At 47.9% G+C, this 23,480-nt stretch overlaps 1 protein-coding gene across 1 annotated transcript in view; it reads right to left on the bottom strand.

Annotated features, from left to right (window-relative positions):
* Nucleotides 1-23,480, bottom strand: part of LOC121283872 (protocadherin Fat 4) — a 168,146-nt gene that overhangs the window by 130,472 nt on the left and 14,194 nt on the right. Inside the window, exon 5 of the mRNA XM_041198674.1 lies at nt 16,320-16,494. Within this exon, the coding sequence (XP_041054608.1) occupies nt 16,320-16,494 (175 nt within the window). The remainder of the gene's footprint in view (nt 1-16,319; nt 16,495-23,480) is intronic.

The following is a 23,480-nucleotide window of genomic DNA, read 5'->3' as shown; positions in this document are numbered from 1 at the left end:
GAAACCAACTAGGACAAAGCAACACGCTTGTTCAGTACTCCATCTACCACCTTAAACATTCACTCCCTCCACCTCCAATGCACAGTGGCAGGAGTGTTTGCCATTTACAAGGTGCACTGCAGCAACTCATCAAGGTCCCTTAGACAGCACCTTCCAAACTGATGACCTCCACCATCTAAAAGGACAAGGGCAGCTGACACATGGGAACACCACCACCTAGAAGTTCTCCTCCAAGCCACTCACCATCCTGACTTGGAAATATATCACCATTCCTTCACTGTCGCTGGGATAAAATCTTGGAACTCTCTCCCCAACAGCACTGTGGGTGTGCCTACACTGCAGCAGTTGAAGCAGGTGACTCACCACCACCTTCTCAAGAACTATTAGAGATAGGCAACAAATGCTAGCCTTGCCAGCGATTCTCATATCCCATGAAAGAATAAAAAAGAATGATGGGTTCCACAGGCATGCTGATGGAAGTAGCCACTCATTCTAGACTGGAAAGGCTTGGGCCAAGTTAGTGCTGGACTCATGCATGCTCCTCAACATTGAGCACAGGCTTTCTGACAGGCTTCTCAGTGCACCAGGCATACAGCCTTCTTCTGTAGCCTGGCCCATCAGAGGTCTCACCTGAGTCTTCCACAGCAGAACTAGTATGTGACCTCGCCCTCTGGTAAGCCAGCACCTGTGCACTGGAACCTAGTATCTCACCATAGACCATCCTAGCCTCTAAAATACGTGCAGTATCAATATCTGAACTGGTGACTTGCAGTGTAAGAGCAAGTGACAGTGTCTCTTCATCTTCACTTTCTTCTTCCTCTTCCTCCATTAATTTTGGAGATTCCAGTTTTTGGATATATGAAATGAAAATGGGTTAAGGGTTGGATTGTGGTGAGGGTGCGGAAGAAAGTAAGAAATGAGGCTTTTCATTCAGAGATTGAGAGATGAGGGGAATTGGAATGAGAGAAGGAGGGTTTGGTAGCAGATATCCTCATTATTGATTGCTTCAATGCTGCTAGTGGCCACAGCCTCAGTCGTGTCCCCTTCCCATGATTACCAACACTGTCACCTCCATGGGGAGCGGGTTACAATATGCAGCCATGCTTCAGTCCTTTCCTACTGCTTTCTGTTATGTGCCACCTTCTCCTGCAAGATAGAGGGAAGTGTATCAGTGAGTGTTGTGCAATATATTTGGTTGATGTGACTATCATGGTTAATTTCTACTAGTGTGCACAAGCTGTGAGTTGTGGTTGCAAGGCTTATTGCAGTTCCAAGTGTGTGCAGGTTACATGAGTCCTGATTGATAGAGATTGTTGGTAGGTGAGTGATGTGGGTATAGTGAATTGAACAGTGGGTGAGGTTAATGTTGCAGTTGCCATTTGAAGTTAAGCTCACTCGCCTTGACAATTTGTGTCTGATTTTTAATCTTCTTCCTGCACTGCATTCATGTTTAAGGAGTGACATGTGACATTCCTAGTATTGATGCCACTGCTTTTTCTACATTCTGCATCCTGAGTATGTTCCTGGAGGGCCTCATGCCCTGCAGACACAGAATCTCTCTCCTTTATTCCACCTCATCCATCAAGGCCTCCAGTGCATTATCAGAAAGCTTTGGTGCACACTCTCTAGCATGGTGCTATTCTTCACTCTTTATAAGAGAATTTCACTTCTGAAAGGACTTCTCGCACCAATTCCAGCCACAATATGCCTCCTCTTTATGATGTACAAGATGACATTAAGTAGAGTTAGACATTCTTTAATTAAAAACAGAAAATGTTGGAAAAACTCAGCCGGTCTGACAGCATCTGTGGAGGGAGAAACAGAGTTAACGTTTCAAGTCCAGTATGTTTCTTCTTCGGAACCCTGTTCTGTTTTTATTTCAATTCTCCAGCATCCACAGAATTTTGCTTTTAGTTTAGGCATTCATGATATCAGATGATGCAACATGAGCTCCAAGGGATAAATTACAAGGAAAGATTACGCAAACTAGTATTTCCTGGAATTTAGAAAGGAGTGATTTGAAAGACATTTTCAAGATGTTAAGGAAAACCGATAGGGTGCTTAGAGAGAAACTATTTCCACTGGCTGGGGGGTTTAAGACCAAAGCATTTTCTAAAAATTAGAGCCAGACCCTTCAGGAGTGAAATTAGGAAAGATTTCTGCACAGAAAGAGCATCAGAAGTTTGGAACTCTCTATCTCTAGATCCTCATCGCCAAAATCTTATGTCATTTTCTGTCATGATCCTGCCTGATTCTTGATGGGAACTGTTCCCATTATGTAGGGAAAGTGAAGCTTAGTACGAATATTCCTTGAAGCAAGATGCTGCTTCATCGATGTACTGCGCTACTCGACCGCACTAGGGCATATATTTTATAATTAAATTTTAAACCTGAGATTAATAGCTTTTTGTTCTCCAAAGTTATTAAGGGATATGGGGGTAGGTCACAGATCAGCTACTATCTCATTGAATGGCAGAACAGGCTGAAGGGGCTAAATGGCCTACTCCTGTTCCTATATTCCTCTGTCCTATGTTCTTATGCAGCACAGGAATACTAGCTATACACAGCAATCATTTAAAATGGAGGCAGCACAAATTTGGCTTGCTGTCTCCATTGCAATAAATGGACTTGAGTTAATCTTGCATCACGGTCTCCGCGCCTGTTTTGTGGGGCGGGGGGGGATGGAGTGGGGGTGGGGTGGGGGGGGGGTGGTGGTGGGGGCGGGGGTGGGGTGGTGGTGTGTGGGTGGGCGGGGGGTGGTGTGTGGGGGGGTGGTGGGTTATCCAAATTAACTCTTCTGTGTGCATTGAAATGAGTACTAACACTGGCATAGTTGTCAGGAGCTGTTCTGAAGTTGCATTTCAGAACCAATACTGCTTTTAAAATAAAATGATCCCAAATGCTGAGACGGATCATTAAGTGCTGGTGTTTACCCTGAACGCACACACTTTAGATCCATTATCACAGCCTATCCTTAATGCAATGCACTTAAGACCCCAATATCAGTATCTGCTTCCCTGATGAATTTTTCCTCACCCATGAAATTGTATTTTATGCAAATTTTAATGTGTTTGGTTGCAAGTTGAATGGCTTTCAACACATTAAACCTTCCTGATGACGCCCTGTAGATTTGTTTCTATTTGCTTCCATTAATTACATTGCAAGGATATACATATTTGCTGATTAGGGGTTTCAAAGTTATTCCAGTTAACTGGGTAATTAATTATTATAGTCTTGGAACTAATCACATTCAGGGCTGAAGTGGTTCATGTTCCAGAGGCTGCTCACAGATGTTTGTGCACAGATTGCCTTTGTGATCCCTTTCTCCATACCTTGTGAACTCCCTTTTTGAGTGACTAGAGGCTGCACAAAGAATTAAAAAGGAGCAGCAAACTATTCCCATTCCCCATTCCAACCCACACCACCACCCCATAACCAACTAGCCTGCCCATGCGCCTGGTATAAGATCATGCACAATTATTAGGAAAGGCACCAGAGGGCAGCTGATGTGTGTGGATCCCTACCTCAGCAAGAATCAACACATTGGAGAAGGGGTCAAAATTAAAGGGATAAAAATAATAAAATATATGCCCTCGGGCAACAAGTTGGCTCAAATGTAGCAATATCCATGGAATGATAGTATAAGCTTCACATTTCCCGACATAATGGGGGAATTCTCTCCCATTATCCCACCCAAAATCAAGCAGGATCATAACAGGAAGTGTCAGAAAACGAGGTGGTGTAAACAGAGATGATGAATGATTTCAAAAGGACACTGGATGAGCCTCCAGTGATAAAGAGGGGGAACATGACTGCTTGGATTTATATATAGAGGCTTGTGTTGGACTTGATGGGCAGAATGGTCTCCTATAGTGTTGTGATAACTCAATAACTATGGGCGGAATTTTCCGGCCCTGCCCACCACCGGGATCATCCAGTCCCATCGAAAGTCAGTGGACGTTTGGCTGGGCAGCTGCATTTCCTGTGATGGGTCCTGTCACACGACAGAGCCAGGAAATCCCAGCCTACGACTCTGTTTGGTTGATGGGAGCTATCACAGCCTCATTGCCCAGCTGGGATTACCATTCCCCTGTCCACACTGTGATCTGCTTCTTTCCTATCTGCCAAATCGGGGAGGTGCAGGACATGGCTCAGAGCCCAGCAGGATTCCCTTCTCTCTGTCAACCGCTGCTGCTACTCCCTCAGGTTGTGATGTTGGAATGGGAGGAGCCCCTGAGAGACAGCTGTATATACGCAAACAGTAGGGAGATATCTCTGCAGCTGGCCCTGTCCTCATACCAAACTTCAATGGCAACGTTATCACGTTAAGTTTCTCACCAGTTCTTCCACCGCCACTGGTGTTTCCTGACTAGCATCCTGCTTGACAGCTGGAACATCAATGTGCATTCCTAATAAATCCTAATCCAGGGAAATAGGTGAGGACTGAGGCACAGACAGAGGGATGGGTGGAGCTGCCTCAACACCAAGAAGGAAAAGGAGCTGGTGAATTCCTGAGTATATTGGCTGTAAACAGATAACATCAATACTCTACCAAGATGGCAGCTGCTAGTTCACATTTGTATCTGGCACATCAAAACAGCTGTCCCTTTATATCTTCTGCAATCTGGTGATGAGATAGGCCTGCAGACTCCATTTTGAATTAGTCTTTTCAGGAAAACAAATTAGTTAATTGTCCTAAGCATAGTTTAGGTACCTATTCCTGGAACATTGAGGGACACATGGGACAAGTATTCTAATGGAATATTAATATTTTCAGACATGCTACAAATGTGTGTCCAGAATTATAAAGGTCTGGGGATTAAACTAAAATTTTACTGAAGATTTGCAAGAAACAAAAACACTTTCACCGGAATTTTACATTGGGGGGATTTTACAGTCCTCTGAATTGAATGGACTTTTGAACGACTCGCTCTTTGTTTAAGTTTTTCCAAACAACTTTCTCAGCTCTGTAGCCCTGACGCCTTGGTACAGGGCTGCAGTGATATGTGGCCCCTGCCCTGTTTAGGAGCAAAGGTAGCAGTGATGTCTAAAACCTATCTAAGGGCCGAATCGTCAGTGCCTGCTGACATCAGGCGGTTCGGTGACGTGAGCAGACAATATTGCGAGAGGGCCAAAAATTGGTTTCATGACATTGTGAAACCAGTTTGCGATCATCCACTCAGCCCATTGATGGCAGACCACATTCCCCACCATCGGACGTCAGGGACTTCATTGTAATACATCAGCGTATCATTATAAGGCCAGCCTTCCAGACTCATCCCACCCAGCCCCGGATCATCCGCCCAGGTCGGTAGGAAAACACACCGGTGCAGAACACATTTTAACAACTGTGAGTGCAGAAGTCGGGACTTAACACCAAGGCCTTGCTCAGAACTCGGATATCCAAGGAGCAGAAGATACTGGACAGCAATGGCACACCGGCGGAATGTCCATGGCGTGCTAGGTGGATTCTCATAGACATGGCTCTGCTGCGAAGCAGCGCACGGAAGTTAGAAAGTCACAATGGATAATGGTTGAGGGGTGAGAGAAGAAGGTCTAGGATCGACTGGGAGAGGAAGAGGTGTTGGGGGGCGGGGGGTGTTGAGATTGGGAGGGGGGTAATGATGGTGTTGAGGTGGGCTTAAGGTTGGGAGGAGGCGAATGAAGGTGTCGGGGGGGTGAGGTTGGGAGGGGGGAGGGAGTACGGGGAGAGGAGAAGGTAACGGGGGAGAAGATGGCAACTGGGGATGTAGGTGAAGCTTTGTTTATTTTGTTCATTCACAGGATGTGGGGATCGCTGGCTAGGTCAGCATTTATTGCCCATCCCTAATTGCCCTTGAGAAGGTGTTGGTGAGCTGCCTTCTTGAACCGCTGCAGTCCATGTGGTGTAGGTACACCTGCAGTGCTGTTAGGGAGGGAGTTCCAGGATTTTGGCCCAGTGACAGTGATATGTTTCCAAGTCAGGGTGGTGAGTGACCTGGAGGGGAACTTCCAGGTGGTGGTGTTCCCAAGAATCTGCTGCCCTTGTCCTTCTAAATGGTAGTGGTTGTGGGTTTGGAAGATGCTGTCTAAGGAGCCTTGGTGAATTCCTGCAGTGCATCTTGTAGGTGGTACACACTGCTGCTACTGTGTGTGAGTGATGGAGGAATATTTGTGGATGTGGCACCAATCAAGTGGATTGCTTTGTCCTGGATGGTGTCAAGCTTCTTGAGTGTTGTTGGAGCTACACATATCCAGGAAAGTGGGGAGTATTCCATCACAATCCTGACTTGTGTCTTGCAGGTGGTAGACAGGCTTTGGGGAGTCAAGAGATGAGTTACTCATCGCAGGATTCCTAGTCTTTGACCTGCTCTTGTGGCCACAGTATTTATATGGCTAGTCCAGCTCAGTTTCTGGTCAATGGCAACCCTCAGGATGTTGATAGTGGCGATTCAGGGATGGTAGTGCCATTGAACATCATGAGGTGATGGTTAGATAATCTCTTGTTGGAGATGGTCATTGCCTGACACTTGTGTGGTGTGAATGTTACTTGCCACTTATCAGCCCAAGCCTGGATACTGTCCAAATCTTTCTGCATTTGGACATGAACCACTTCAGTATCTGAGGAGTCATGAATGGTGCTAAATATTGTGCAATCATCAGTGAACACCCCTACTTCTGACAGAATTACCTGGAAAAACTCAGCAGGTCTAGCAGCATCGGCGGAGAAGAAAAGAGTTGACGTTTCAAGTCCTCATGACCCTTCGACAGAACTTGAGTGAGTCCAAGAAAGGGGTGAAATATAAGCTGGTTTAAGGTTGTGTTGGGGGGGGTGGTGTTGGGTGGGGGGAGAGAGAGAGAGTTCAGTACTATTACTGGAATATTGTCAGGCCCACAGACTTTGCAGCACCCAGTGCCTTCAGCAAGTGGAGTGAGTTGAATTGGCTGAAGGCTGGCATCTGTGATGCTGGGGACCTCTGGAGTAGACCAAGATGGATCATCCACTTGGCACTTCTGGCTGAAGATTGTAGCAAATGCTTCAGCCTTATCTTTTCCACGGATGTGCTGGGCTCCCTCATCACTGATTCTCTCTCTTCCCCAACCCAAACCGCACCCCCCCCCACCCCCCCCCACGCCCCCTGGCCGCACACACACACACACACACACACACACACCTTAAACCAGCTTATATTCCACCCCTTTCTTGGACTCACTCAAGTTCTGTTGAAGGCTCATGAGGACTTGAAACGTCAACTCTTTTCTTCTCCACCGATGCTGCCAGACCTGCTGAGTTTTTCCAGGTAATTCTGTTTTTGTTTTGGATTTCCAGCATCCGCAGTTTTTTTGTTTTTACCCCTACTTCTGACCCTATAATGGAAGGAAGGTCATGGATGAAGCGGCTGAAGATGGTTGGAGCTGAGATGACTGACCTCAACAACCGCAACCACCTTACTTCATGCTAGGTATGACTTCAACCAGTGGAGTGTTTTTCCCCTGATTCCCATTGACTCCAGTTTTGCTAGGGCTCTTTGAGGTCAAAGGCAGTGACTCTCATCTCATCTCTGGAGTTCAGCTCTTTTGTCCATGTTTGGACCAGGGCTGTCATGAGGTCAGGAGCTGAGTGGCCCAGGCGGAACCCAAATTGGGCATCAGTGAGCAGGTTATTGCTAAGCAAGTGGTGCTTGATAACACTGTTGATGATGTCTTCCATCACTTTACTGATGATTGAGAGTAGACTGATGGGGCAGTAATTGGCTGAGTAGTAATTGGTCACTTTTTGTGTACAGGACACACCTGGGCAATTTTCCATAAAGCTGGGTAGATGCCAGTATTGTAGCTGTACTGGAACAGCTTGGCTAGGGAAACGGCAAGTTCTGGAGCACAAGTTTTCAGTACTATTACTGGAATATTGTCAGGCCCACAGACTTCGCAGTATCCAGTGCCTTCAGCAAGTGGAGTGAGTTGGATTGGCTGAAGGCTGGCATCTGTGATGCTGGGGACCTCTGGAGTAGGCCAAGATGGATCATCCACTTGGCACTTCTGGCTGAAGATTTTAGCAAATGCTTCAGCCTTATCTTTTCCACGGATGTGCTGGGCTCCCTCATCACTGAGGTTGGGGATATTTGTGGAGTCTCCTCCTCCAGTGTGTTGTTTAATTGTCCACCACCATTCATGACTGGATATGGCAGGACTGCAGAGTTTAGATCTGATCCATTGGTCATGGGATCGCTTAGCTCTGTCTATCACTTGTTGCTTATGCTGTTTGACACACAATTAGTTCTGTGTAATAGCTTCACCAGGTTGACACCTCATTTTTAGCTATGCCTGATGCCGCTCCTGGCATGCCCTCCTGCACTCATCATTGAATCAGGGTTGATCCCCTGGCTTGATGGTAATGGTAGAGTGCGGGATATGCCGGGCCATGCGGTTACAGATTGTGTTTGAGTTCAATTCTGCTGCTGGTGATGGCCCAAGCGCCTCATGGATGCCCAGTCTTGAGTTGCTAGATTTGTTTGAAATCTATCCCATTTAGCATGGTGGTAGTGCCACACAACATGATGGAGGATATCCTCAGTGTGAGGGCGGGACTTGGTCTCCACAAGGGCTGTGCGATGGCCATTCCTACCAATACTGTCATGGACGGATGCATCTGTGGCAGGCAGGTTGGTGAGGGTGAGGTCAAGTATGATTTTCCCTCTTGTTGGTTCCCTCACCATCTACCACAGACCCAGCCTAGCACCTATGTCCTTTGGGAACCGGCCAGCTTGGTCTGTAGTGGTGCTATTGAGCCACTCTTGGTGATGGACATGAAGTCCCCCATCCAGAGTACAGTCTGCACCCTTGTCACCCTAGTGCTTCCTCCAAGTGGTGTTCAACATGGAGGAGCACTGGTTCATCAACTGAGGGAGGGCGGTACATGGTAATCAAGCAGGAAGTTTCCTTGCCCATGTTTGAACTGAAGCCATGAGATTTCATGGGGTCCGGAGTTGATGTTGAGGACTCCCAGAGGAATTCCCTCCCGACTGTATACCATCTCTGCTGGGTCTGTCTCGCCGATGGAACAGGACATACCCAGGGATGGTGATGGTGGTGTCTGGGACATTATCTGTAAGATATGATCCCGTGAGGATGATTATGTCAGGTTGTTGCTTGACTAGTCTGTGAGGTAGCTGTCCCAATTTTGGTACTAGCTCTTGTTAGTAACGAGAATTTTGCAAGGCTGACAGGGCTGTGATTGCTGTTATCGTTTCAGGTGCTAAGGTTGATGTTGGCTGGTTTGTCCAGTTTCATTCCTTTTTTGAGACTTTGTAGCAGTTTGATACAACTGAATGGCTTGTTGGGCTATTTCAGAGGGCATTTAAGAGTCAACCACATTGCTGTGGGTCTGGAGTCACATGTAGGCCAGACCAGGTAAGGATGGCAGATTTCCTTCCCTAAAGGACATTAATGAACCAGATGGGTTTTTACAACAATCAACAATGGTTTCATGGTCATCATTAGGCTTTTTAATTCCAGAATTTTATTAAATTTAAATTCTACCATCTGCCATGGTGGGATTCGAACAACCTTCCCCAGAGGATTATCCAGGGTCTCTGGGTTAATAGTCCAGTGACAACATCACTATACCATCGACATCATAAGCGATGGAGATTGGAGCAGGGAGGAGTGCGTTGAGGGGAAGGAGTAAGTGTGGAGGAAGATGTAAGGATGGAGGAGGAAGTAAAGGTGAAGGAAGGAGTCAGGAAGGGGAAAGGGGTAAAGCTGGAGGAAGAAGTGAGGGTCTCTGAGGGTGTCAGGAAGGGGGTAGGGTTAAGGCTGGAGGAAGAAGTGAGGCTGGAGGTAGAGGTAACCATGGAGGAAGGAGTCGCGAGGGGGAAGGAATAAGGGTGGTGGAAGAAGTAAGGGTTTCTGAGGGAATCAGGAAGGGGGAAGGACTAAGCAAAGGGGGTGGGAGGACTAAGTGAGGGAAGGGGTTTTGGTGGGGAAAGGGGTCCAGAGATGGGAAGGGGTTCTGGGAGGAAGGGGTCTAGAGGGGGAAGGGATTCCAGTGGGAGGGGAGGGGTTGGAGGGGGAAGGGGTCTGGTGGGGCGGTCTCCAGCTGAACATGCAAGGGAAGGTCAGATGTGTCCATGACTGCGTCTTGAGGAGTGAACTGAGGGTGGGCATGTTATAAGGGAATGGTGAGAATGACTGAGGGCAGAGTGAGGCGGTAGAGTGGGAGGGTGAGGGTTTGACGGTAGTGGGAGAAGGGACAGTGAGGGTGGTTGGTGGGGACTTGAAGGTGAGTGTGGATGGGGGTGGGATTTTCGGGAATGAAGGGAATGTCCACGTTCACCTGGACATCCCTGAAGGGAAAGGGTTGTGGCTGTAGGTCACAGAGGGGAGGTAGAAAGTCATGCCAGGGGGGTCAACTGTGATGGGAGCAAGGGAAATGGGTGACTGGGGGAGGGGAAAAGATGGGAGAGCTTACGAAGAAGTGAATGAGACCATGCTGTCCAAATCAAAAGTTAAATGACAGTTATTGTGGGCGAGATCAGGTACTGCATAGGAGTGTGATCATTGTGTGGATGGAGATGCAGGTCAGCTCAGATGGACAACTGAAAGCAAACCCCAGCAGGCAGCATTGAAAATGCTCAGGACATTGAGGTGGGTGTGATAAGTGAAGGATCTACGTGCATGGGAGAGTGCTTGCACGAGGCTCCGAAAGGTCCTGCCACATACACACTTCTCCCTCCAGAATCACTCGTTGGCCAGCTCCCTCTGCGGTGACAGAGGACGGGGTTGAAAAGGTCACAGACATAGGGGACTTGGAAAGAGCGGACAGCCTCTGAGATTCCTGAATGGATGACCCAGGGGTGTCCAGCTGCTGCTCCTTCTCTCTTTAGGTTTCCGGGGGCCCCGGCCTGACTCCTTGAGGGGAAGGAGCACCTGGAGGGATGTTGAGGTGCCCTGTTTCCCTCTTGTGTTGACACTGCAGGAACTCACCCATGGCTCCCGCAATGGAGTGCAGGTCTTTACACACCTCTGATTTCTACTGGCCCAGGATTTCCATGGAGTTCGCTCTGCTCTCCATGGAGACCTCCATACATGCACATGTGGGCACCATTTCATCAGAGAGCAGGAGAACACACTCCTCAGACTCGTATGCCTCTTCTTGAGGGCTTCCAACAGGTCTGCATGATGTTCCCACGCCTTCCATTGACTCTCCAGGATTTCTCGGATCTCACAGATGCCTCTTCCCCAGCAGTTGTCCGAGTGAGGGAGCTTGGCCAAAGCTTCCTCCTCCTGCTGCAGACATGTGTCAGAGCGGAGACCACCAGATTGTGAATCCAAACCTGCTCTAGGTCTAGGTCCCACTGAGGTGTGTGTCTCTGTGCTGGTGCAGGGTGTGGGTAAGCACTGTGATGGGTCTTCCAGGCTGCTCATTTCCAGCTCTTCAATGGAGGAGGTGTTCTCTTGATTGGAGGTGAGGACATGGATGGAGCTGAGAGACTGGCTGGCTGAGGGTGTCAGTCGCTTGGCAGAGCTCCCTGTGAACCAAAGTAGAGATAATTAGTGCATGGCAGGAAAGTCAAAAGCAGGAGAGAGAGCACTCACAGTTGCGTTGAGAGAGGGATGATGTGGTGCACAATAATCACCTGGGTGTTTGCTGCCAACCTCACTGTCACCGCAGGCACGGTCCACGTTCTCACCAGTCAGTGCGATAGTACACTCCTCAAACTGAGTGAGGAGCCTAATGGGGGCCACTCCACCCCTGGTCTGGGACCTCTTCCTGCTGTTGTGAGCCAGTTGCTCCTTCATGAAAACAGATGAAGAGTGTGAACAGGACACATGGCCCTGTGTGGAATGTTTGTGTGGTGAGTGGAGCCATGGACAGGATAAGGACTCGAACCCCAGAGGTTATGAGTCTGATGGAGATGTGAAGGTATATGTGAGAGTTAGTGGTGTTGACCCTGGAGTTGTGAGATCCCTGTGGATGTGTGATGGGTTTGTGAGTGTGTGAGTTGAGAGTGATCAGGAGAGTGAGTTATCTTGGCAGAACGAATGAGACCTTTCATCTTGCAGTGGCACTGGGTGGCTGTCCTCTTTTGCAGGGCATTGGTGCTGACCACCATTGCCACTGCCTCCCATGCTGGATTGGTGATGCCACTGTCCCTCCTGTGGCCAGAGCGGGGGTAGAGGACATCACAGCGGGACTCCACAGCATCCAAAAGGTGCTTGAGGGACACGTCTCTAAACCTGGTGGCTGCAGTCTTTTCGCCTTTCAGGGCCATCCTATCTTTTGTGCAGCAGTCGTGGGCTGGAAGCACTGAGATGTGTGCGTGTAGCTGGACTTTAAATATGGTGCCCAGCATGATGAAGCAACAAGGCAATGGCATGGCAGGCGAATCAGAGCCCGCCCACCATTGAAACAGCGTGTTTCTTGGGACTGCATAAAGAATATGGTGGGTTTGGGATGACACAACGTGAAAAGCCGCCATTGCAGCTGGCGGGTAAAACATCTGCTACAGCACTTAGTGCAAATCTGGGATGATTCTGCCCTAAGTTGCAAGAGCCATGGGTCTTGATTTAATTGGGCACCATAGACCCCACCTCTAGCCCCTAGTTTTAAAAGTCAGTGGGTGCCCATCCCCACTCTGGACACCTCCCCAACAGCCATTTAATGACTTCCGTCCCCATCACCAGGATGTCCCACCTCAGGGAGCTGCCAGGCAATCAATGACCAGCAGCTCAACGCACTGGTAGCATCACTGCAATGGTGGCCACTGCTGGTACTACGGTGAGATACATGAGAAGGTGCGCTGCACTGGATCTGAGATTTGAAGTAAGTGTCGGCATCTCACTGGGGCCAAGTTTGCAAGTCCTGGCAATAGGGGACTAGGGTTGGATGTTTCTGAGAGGGCTAGGGACCAGGGTAAAAAGGTCTGGGGGGGGGGTGGTGGGGTGCAGAGGGGAACTGGGCTGGGCTGGGCTGGCATCTTGGGTGGGGCCCTCCAATGGGTCTGAGGGGCATGTTAATGGGGGTACACCCTCCTTGTCCACCACCAGCCTGCTCAAGGAAAGTTGGCGTGGGCCTCTACTCCTGGTGGCTAAATACCAGTGACAATGGGATGAGGCCCTCAAGTGGGTATTAATTGCCCACTTACGGGCCTCAATTGGCCCATGGACAGATCAATGCCTCCCCCCGGCCACTGGTAAAGTTTTGGTGGCGTCAGAGGCAGGCAGTTGGGCCTGGTCCCCACTGTATTTAACGTGCCCCCTGCCTTCAAACCCACTGGTAGAAGAAGCATTAAATCCAGTGCATGGTTTTATTGCTTAGGAAGTAATCTGGTGAAGTGGATTTCTCACCCACCTGATATCAATGGAACAAGAAGCGGGTGACACCCCGGTGTCAAAGTCAAAAAATTATCGTCATAGGTTCAAATTCTTCATGCTCTCATCTGGACCTGGAAAAATGTATTAATTTTGCTTCCAATTTCCACCCCGCCATCATTTTCACATGGTCCATCTCTGACATTTCCCTTCCCTTTCTTGACCTCTCTGTCTCAATTTCTGGTGATAGGCTGTCCACCAATATCCATTACAAGCCTACGACTCCCACAGCTACCTCAACTACAGCTCCTCACACCCGGCTTCCTGTAAGGACTCCATCCCATTCTCTCAGTTCCTTCGCCTCTGTCGCATCTGTTCTGATGATGCCACTTTCAAAAACAGTTCTTCTGACATGTCCTCCTTCTTCCTTAACCAAGGTTTTCCACCAACGGTGGTTGACAGGGCCCTCAACCGTGTCCGGCCCATCTCCTGCCCTCACACCTTCTTCTCCCTCCCAGAAACATGACAGGGTCCGCCTTTTCCTCACTTATCACCCCACCAGCCTCCGCATTCAAAGGATCATCCTCCGCCATTTCCACCAACTCCAGCATGATGCCACCACCAAACACATCTTCCTTCACCCTCCTGGCGGCATTCCGCAAGGATCGTTCCCTCCGGGACACCATGTTCCACTCTTCCATCACCCCCTACACCTCAGCCCCCTCCCATGGCACCTTCCCATGCAACCGCAGAAGGTGCAACACCTGCCCCTTTACTTCCCCTCTCCTCACGTCCAAGGGCCCAAACACTCCTTTCAAGTGAAGCAGCATTTCACTTGCACTTCTCTCAATTTAGTCTACTGCAGTCGTTGCTCCCAATGCGGTTTCCTCTATATTGGAGAGACCAAATGCAGACTGGGTGACCGCTTTGCAGAACACCTTCGGTCTGTCCACAAGCATGATCCTGACCTCCCTGTCGCTTGCCATTTCAACACTTCACCCTGCTCTCATGCCCACATGTCCGTCCTTGGCTTGCTGCATTGTTCCAGTGAAGCTCAATGCAATCTGGAGGAACAGCACCTCATCTTCCGACTAGGCACTTTACAGCCTTCTGGATTGAATATTGAGTTCAACAATTTTAGATCATGAACTCTCTCCTCCATCCCCAACCCCTTTCTGATTCCCCCCCCCACTTTTTTCAATAATTTATATAGATTTTTCTTTTCCCACCCACTTCCATTATTTTTAAATGTATTTCCATCCATTGTTTTATCTCTACCTTTTAGCCCTTTTTGATTCCTTCACCCCACCCCACCCCAACTAGGGCTATCTGTACCTTGCTTGTTCTGCTTTCTACCCTTAATTAGCACATTCCTTAGATAATATCACCACCTTCAACACCTCTTTGTCCTTTTGTCTGTGACATCTTTTGGTTATCTCCGCCTATCACTGGCCCTCTATCCAGCTCTACTTGTCCCAACCCCCCTTAAACCAGAACAAAAACAGAATTACCTGGAAAAACTCAGCAGGTCTGGCAGCATCGGCGGAGAAGAAAAGAGTTGACGTTTCGAGTCCTCATGACCCTTCGACAGAACTTGAGTTCGAGTCCAAGAAAGAGTTGAAATATAAGCTGGTTTAAGGTGTGTGTGTGGGGGGCAGAGAGATAGAGAGAGAGAGAGGTGGAGGGGGGGGTGTGGTTGTAGGGACAAACAAGCAGTGATAGAAGCAAAAGATGTCAACGACAATAGTACAATAGAACACATACGTGTTAAAGTTAAAGTTGGTGATATTATCTAAACAAATGTGCTAATTAAGAATGGATGGTAGGGCACTCAAGGTATAGCTCTAGTGGGGTTTTTTTTTTAAATAATGGAAATAGGTGGGAAAAGGAAAATCTTTATAATTTATTGGAAAAAAAAGGAAGGGGGAAATAGAAAGGCGGTGGGGATGGGGGAGGGAGCTCACGACCTAAAGTTGTTGAATTCAATATTCAGTCCGGAAGGCTGTAAAGTCCCTAGTCGGAAGATGAGGTGTTGTTCCTCCAGTTTGCGTTGGGCTTCACTGGAACAATGCAGCAAGCCAAGGACAGACATGTGGGCAAGAGAGCAGGGTGGAGTGTTAAAATGGCAAGCGACAGGGAGGTTTGGGGCTTATGTTTCACCTCTCTTCTATTTTTACTCAGTTCTGTTGAAGGGTCATTCGGACTCAAAACGTTAACTGTGCTCCTCTCCGCAGATGCTGCCAGACCTGCTGAGTTTTTCCGGGTATTTTTGTTTTTGTTTTGGATTTCCAGCATCCGCAGTTTTTTGCTTTTATTTCAATTTCTATGTACTGGCCACAATGTGCTTCAACCCTGAATGTGTGTGCAGCATTCAGTAATGTAGTTTTGTGCTTTAATACAGAACAATGGGGCTGATTTTAATAGCTTCTCTAGTGCAAGGAAATATGCTGCACTCCAGCAGAGGAGGCTGTGACTGCCCTGGGTCACCTGGCACAGCAAGACCTCCACCATTGCATCTAAAATCCTGGTTGCCCTTGCAAGTACCATCTCTCGCTGACTGTTCAGTCGCAGCAACCACACAGCTCACCAATCAAACCCCCCCTCAACGCTTCAAATAGGCTCTGGGTCCACCAGAAATTCGCATCCTCCTTTTGAGCGACCTTCCTGTCAATACTGGAAATCTGTGGGAAACTCACCCATGGGTTTCAGATGGGGGCTGACCATCAAAATGGTTCAGGCCATATCTTGAATTCACTGAGCGCTTGTCTAATGTCCGAGCAGCGGCTGAAACAAAAATTAATCGCAGGAAGAGTAATGTGGGCCTGAGTTTCGTCTTTTGTGCCTTGGATTTATATCAGGTTAAACTATAGCTGCTGATCCACTCTGCCAGAGGCAGCTGAAAGATGGTGTGGTTAAAATCATGACGATAGGGGGATTGAAGTAAAAAACATTTTTTTAAGAAGTTTTTGATTGCATAAATCATAAATCTCCATTTTAAGATGTTTCACTAAGTATCCCTGCATTACCTGCATCTGTGACAGTTACCAACAGCATGTATTCTCCCCGAGTTTCTCTGTCTAGACTCTGCACTAGGCTGATTCCTCCATTTGCTGAGATTGAGAACTTGCCATCTTCATTTCCACGGTTAATCTCATAGGTCAGCTTACTGTTGGAACCCAGGTCATCATCACGCCCCAGTACCTAGGAATCACAGCAGGGTCAAACTAAGTAATAGTTTTCCTATAATATTTTATAAATGTTTCTTCACATGATCAATATACTTATCTTGAAAACCCACTGCTTATAATATTTTTCTGAATATTTTGAATTGCTGTGTTCCTTCCATCTACTGTTTAATCAGAAAATGTTTAGTGTTAGAATATCAGTTTCAAGATGAATTGCACTGAATTAATTTGGAGTAACTGGACAATCCTGCTAATTTCGTGGTATTTTGATAGGTCTAAGACTCCTTTAAAGGGGAGGTGTCTTTATATAAAGTGTTGTGCAAACTTTATCTTATTTGCTACTGAATACACGGTGTGTTGACCTAAGTCCCGGTACATCAAGTACTGTTGATAATGTCATTGTGACCAAGATGACACATCAGTCTTTAGCCTCTTCCTGTTCCCTTAACAAAAATAACAACAAAAAAGCGAATTAAAAAATTTCTATTTAAAAATCACTTCATTCAGCAAAGTTTTCAACAGGGTAATGCCTATGTTATAAATTCATTTCAGAAATGGCTGTGTTCCCTGGCAGAGGATGAACCATAGCAAGATTGACAGTACTCAGCTCTGAACCCCGACATTATTATCCACCTCAAAGGGTTTCATGCACTGCTTGAGAAATACGCTGAATCATATTTCCCCACATGCCATGGAATTTTGACTCCATAGTTGCACCTTTTTTTTTAGCAGGTTTTCCAACCTGGAAGCCAACCTGATTGGCAGGCTTGGCTCCCTGTTGTGTGACGAACATTCTGGAGGGAGCTGCAGCTACAGGAGCAGGTAAGAACTAGCTGTTGTGTCTGTGGGAGAGTGGGAATGGGGGGCCTTGGGTGGAATGTTCCGTGCCTGATAGTGTAGGGTGTGTTCGGCGGCGTAAGCGGGCAATATGATGAGAAGGCCAGAAATCGGTTTCACAACGTCATGAAGCCAGTTTGCGATCGTTCACTCAGCCTGTCAATGGCGGTCTGCGTTTCCTGCCGTTGGACATTGGGAGCCTTACTGTAACACAACAGCATTTCGTTACAAGGCCAGCCTGCCTGAATCATCCCATCACACTGGATCATCTGCTAATCACACAGACGTGCTTCACAACAGCATATATAAGGCGTACACTTGGCAGGCTGCACTTTCAGGAGAACTCAGAGGTGAGTGCACACTAACATACAGCGCTCGCAAGGATCTCCTGTTGGACTTCAAGATTGAGGCCATTTGGTGGGGAGGGATGCAACACCTGCCCTGTGTTTGAGGCGAGTTGGGGAGTGTGGGGGGTGGGTGCGGGTCAAGGGCTGTCCTATGGTTGAAGGCAGTGCACAAGCATGTGCAGGGTGGGGTGAAGGAAGTGGCCACGCATTAGTGAAACCTTGTATAAAGTAACCATTCCTCTGCAGCTGAGACAGTTCAGGCACAGCCACATTAACATGTGTGGAGTCGGGCCTCTGCTCGTTCACGCAACACAGAGACATGAAAGTGCCACGAAGTGCTCCAGAGATTTTCATCCCTCAGCCACAGACTACAAACCAATGAGTGTTTTAGTGGACTGCAGAACAGTTGGACAATTGTGCACATTGTACAATCTCCTTGCAAAAGCTGGCCATGCATCATTCACTAGTGGAGGCGCTCACAACTCCTTGCAAAGTCATCATTCCGGTTTGGACCAGTCTCCTCCATGGTTCAAGCTAACAGTGCAGCCTTACAGTGCGGGTTAGGAGAATGCCTGCACCTGAACTGAGAGCACAGCATGCAGTCCAATGGCTGTCAATCAGTCTGGTGGACTGAGGCAGAGGAGGGTGGGGTTTCGGGCAGCCATGCTGCACACTAAACTCTGGCCATCCAAGTGGTGGCCACCACTCTCCAGGATGTGTTAAGGGGCTTTCAGGCTTAACCAAGAGAGGTTCTTAGTACACCCATGCTAAGCTGCACAGCTCTCTCTTTCATCCTGCAAGAGGAGTGCATAAGGAGCATGGAGCCTGGTGAACTAACTGTATGCCTCATGGTGTACAGAGAGCAAAGACGACAGAGAAGAGAGTGACTGCGCAGAGGGAGGAGCAGTGCCCTCAGGAAGAAGGGGCAGCTGGGGCTCCTGCACACGCCGCTGGAGAGCCACAGTGAGCTGTCGCTGGCCAGAGCCTAGCTAGATCCAGGGTCTATAGACACGCCTTTCACTGCTGCAGATGACCAAGAACCAGAGTCGCCGAAGGCTGCGCATGTAAGGGAACTAGTCGGTCACATTGCAGGATTCCATGGGGACATGGAGGGCATCCACTACCAATGGCCATGATTGTGACCACGGTGCTCAATTTTTACACCAGTGGCTCCTTTCAGGGCTCCACAGGTGACCTATATGGGCCTCCACCCACAAATGCATCCATCAAGTCACAGACGCCATCTTCATGAGACACACAACTTTGTGCATTTCACCCAGGACCAGGACAACCAGGATGTAAGAGTGATTGGATTTGCCCTGATCTCGGGTTTCCTACGGCTGCAGGGTGCCAACAATTGCACTCGCGTGGCGCTCAGATCTCCATCACAACAAGCAGTCAACTATGTCAGGGGTGAGGAGGTCCTCAAAGGCGATGATGATGGCAATGAGGCCCTCGCATTGGCCAGATGAGGCAGGTGCACTCGGGAGACCCTCATAACTATTAGATTTGAGGAGGATGATGACAACATGCAGTGAGGAGACACCATAGATCCTCACCTTGCATCTGTGAACATTTGACTCCTGTCTGGCTTATGGCAGTGCAAATACCCTCTGAGAGAATGGTCCTGTCATGGAGATGCAGTGAAGGCACTAATAGTCACTCAATTCCAGGAGGATGGTGATGACATGCAGTGAGGACACTCCATAGATCTTCACATAGCCTCTGTGGACGCCTGACTCGTTCTGGCTGAGGGCAGCTCGCTTGTAATATGTAATCAAGGTCATATCATTGAAATGCAGCCGTGAAACTTTAAATGCACCTGATGCTTTGTCAGCCTTCAGCACCGACTCCTTCAGGAGCACAGCCTCAATGGTCACAGATGCTGACGAGATGGGGGCCAGCCCCACCTTAAAGGTGTTGAGAGCACACAGAGAGAATGATGGAACTCTGTGGTGCCTGCCCACAACATTCTGGCAGCAATGACCAGCACCATTGAGGTAGAGGCATCAGTGATGTGTCCAGAGAGTGTGAGGCTGGACCATCACTTTGGTCTGAAGGCTGCACAGAGCACAGGGAAGAGGCCCTGGACTGAGACACCTGCCTTTATCTTGTGCAGAAAGGTTTCACATCTGAGTGACATGGTGGCTGCCATCCTACCAGTTTTGGCCTCAGTGCACTGGCATGCCGGTGCTATCACCTCAGATTGAAGGTGGTGGACTCCTCCATCGTGCTTTGTAATCTGAGGAGTGCTGCGGACATCCCATCCTGATGTTCCCAAGCTTGGCTTTGCAGCTTCAGCAACTGACACATGGCCGAGTCCAGAGGATCGTCATCTGACTTGGACTCAGCAAATTTCTGGCCTCCAACAGTCCTCCAAGTGCCGGATACCTGGGAAGTCCCTGCTGCCGCCTGCTGTGGATCAGAAAGTGTGATGTGTTCACCAGATTGTGATCCTGAGGCTACTCTAAAGCTAGATCCCACCGAGGTGCATGTCTCTGCGCTGATGGAGGGTGTGGGTGAGCGCTGTGACGGGACTTCAAGGAGGATGCCTTCAGATTCCTCTTCAGAAGTTTTTTCAGGGCTTGATTAGAGGCCTTGGTTTGTGGACAACATCAGCTGTTTCTCAGATTTCCCTGCAAAAGCAAGGAGAGATAATTAATGCAATGGCAGTGGCCTTTGAAAGAGGACACATCACTCACAGCATGGTTGTTTGTTGGATGTTGTACTGCTCATTTGGTAGAGCAGCGCCCACCTCACCATCAGCACAGGACCGGTCCAGATCCTCGCTGGTCAGGCCGGATGATTTGTATGCCTGGCCTGTGTGGGTGGTGAGCGGCCCCATGGACAGGATGAGGACAATGAAGGTGTATGTGAGAGAGTGAATGGTGATGTCCCTTGCACTGGTAGTGAGTGAGGGCCGTGTGGATGTGTGATGGGTTTGTTAGTGTGTGAGTTGAGAGTGATGAGAAGAGTGGCTTACCTTGGCGGAACAGAGGAGGTCATTCATCCTCTTGCGATACTGGCTGGATGTCCTCTTTTGCAGGACATTAGTACTGATTACCACTGGATTGGTAATGTTGCTGGCCATCCTGCAGCCAAAGCGAGGGTAGAGGACTTCATGGTGGGCCTCCACTGCATCCAAAAGACAGTCGATGGATGCATCATTAAACCAAGGGCTGCAGTCTTTTCGTCCTTCAGGGCCATGTCTTCTATGCAGCAGTCCTGGGCTGGAAGCACTAAGAGGTGTGTGCACGGCTACACTTTGAATATGGTCCCCGGTGTGATGAAGCGGCGAGGTGATGGCGTGGCGGGTGAATGAGAGCCTGCCTGCCATCAAAATGGTGTGTTTCACAGGAAAGCATAATTAATATGTTGGGATTGGGATGTTACGGTATGAGAAATCACCATTGCGGCTGGCAGGTAAAACGTCCTTTTACCCCCCAACTACCACACTTAGTGCAAATCTGTGATGATTCCGCCCTCAGATTTGGAGATCCAACCCGAGGGGGTGGGTTCAGATTTCAAGGTGGCAACATGATCCATGATCCCAAGAAGATCCGATTCCCATTCTGGGGAGGGGCTCTTTGGATAGGAGTGGGATGCAGCGGAGCTGTGGGTGGTCTGACAGGAGGGAAGAAAGTAGCTATGTGAGCTGGTTGGAAGCACTCCTATTCCTCTTGGCTCAGAAGCAGTGCTGTAAATCACCATTCTCCTGAAGCTCTCCTCGCCTCCCTTGAACTACCGAGTTTCTCGAGGCCCTGGAAACCCGGTTGTCCAGGGTTAGTCCAGCAACACAGGTTAAGTGTGAGGTCCTACCCTCATCCACTTCCTGGGAACGGATTGGATGCCTGCCTCCTGCCTAATCTCCACTCAATCTGGAATTGGATATGTTGGAGACTGGTTGGGGTTTTAAAAATGTTTACATCTCACCTCACCCGTTCTTGGTGGTTAAAAATACCCAATGTCTCCAGAAGTCACTTTTGAATTAGAGTTGGATATAGGGAGCATGATGTTGACATTTGCTGAAAATTAACAGCTGTCAAATAAAAAGGCTTGTACAAGGCAACGGTTATATCATAGAGTCCTTTGTGCTTTTTTGGGTGTCTTATTAAAGAAAGGATGTTAAAGCTATAAAGAGCATACAGTGTTCACCAAGCTTAGTTCCATTGTAGCGCTCATTTCTGTCAGAAGCTTGTAAGTTCAAATAGCATTCCCAGACTTGTACAGACATTCTGTGCTGGCCTATCCATTCAGTACTGAGGGAGCACTGTGCAGTCAGTTGTGCCATCTTTCAGATGAGACAGTAAACTAAGCCTCCATCTGCCCTCCCTGGTGGATGTAAAAAATCCCACTATTCAAAGAAAAGCTTGTGTCCAAGCCAAGATTTATTGTCAAGCAACATCTTAAAAGATTATTTGGTCACAAATCTTATTGCTGTACGTGGGAATTTGCTATGGGCTAAATTGGCTGCCATGTTTTCTACATTACAGCAGTGACTATGCTTCAAAAGTTCTCAATTGGCTGTAAAGCACTTTGGGATGTTCTGAGATTACAAAAGGTGCTACATAACTGGAAGCATTTCTTTTCATTATAAGAAACTGTAGCTATGAAGAGAAACTTGGGGTACAGCTCCCTTTATGAAACAGATGTTTCAGCTCAAGACCCAGCTTGGTCACCTTGGAGACTCTTTAGCACTTGAACTCTTGATCTTGGCGTTGCAAGCCCAGTACCATAACCACTTGGCTATTTAGGCCAAGCTTCTTTAGCACTTGAAGGAGCTGTTGAAAATTGCCCCCCTTAATAACAGGTATTTACATTTTAATGAGGAGTAAATAGCAGCTTGAATTGGCCAAAATAGTCAGTGCTTAATGTGATTACTATCATTTCTCATACATAAATCCACCACTTACACCCATTTACAGAGAGGAAATGATGGTAATTGTTGTGTTCTGATAATGATATAAGTCCTTGGCTTATTTGTTGTATGAGACACAGGCATCAATCGCTCATAAAGGATTGGGTAAACACACTGTGGTTTCATTTATACCTATGTATAACCTGTTTTCAGGTTATACGTAGGTATAAAGCTTGAAGACATAAGAGCTGTGTGTACTCTTTGGAGCAAGAGTGAAACTAAGACTGGACCACATGACACATTTCCCTGCTAGTGATGTCATGCTGCTATCCCTTAAAGGCATATTACAACAGTAATCATATTAAGCATTGATTATTTTGGCCAATTAAAGCTGTTGTTCACACCTCATTAAAGTATGAGAACCTGTCATCAAGGGGGAAAATTTCAACAGCTCCTTCAGGTGCTAACAAGCCTCCAAGTTGACCAAGGTGGCTCTTAGTCTGAAACATCAGTTTAGCCCCAGGTGCCACTTTAGTAAAGGCATTGAAGCTTGTGCTCGGAACGACCATCCAAGGAATCATTAAGGGATTGGTTGCCACTTAAATTGCCTGCTAGCACTCATGAAAGAGACTGCATGGCATTTTAGTGAATAGTACTTGACCTAAGACCCTTTCCAGCAGCGACCAGCTGACAGGAATAAATAAGGCGTTGCTGCGGATTTCGAGTGCTACTTAAAAATATATCACCATTTACTGTTCATGTGCTGCTGGGGGGTAGAAGTTGACTTTTTAAACATTTCAGGAAATTTTCTGGGAAATTTTGTCAAGGCTTCAACACTATCAACATTTATTCCAGGAATTCTCTGAGGACTTCACCTACAAAGAGTGAGTGCTGTGCTACTGATGCCTAATAGGAGTCACCAAGAGAACAAAAGTGCTTGGTCATTTACATCTTGCTAGG

This window comes from Carcharodon carcharias, chromosome 11 (genome assembly GCF_017639515.1).
Source record: "Carcharodon carcharias isolate sCarCar2 chromosome 11, sCarCar2.pri, whole genome shotgun sequence".
NCBI classification, from domain to species: domain Eukaryota; kingdom Metazoa; phylum Chordata; class Chondrichthyes; order Lamniformes; family Lamnidae; genus Carcharodon; species Carcharodon carcharias.
This window is presented reverse-complemented; position numbering and strand designations above follow the sequence as displayed.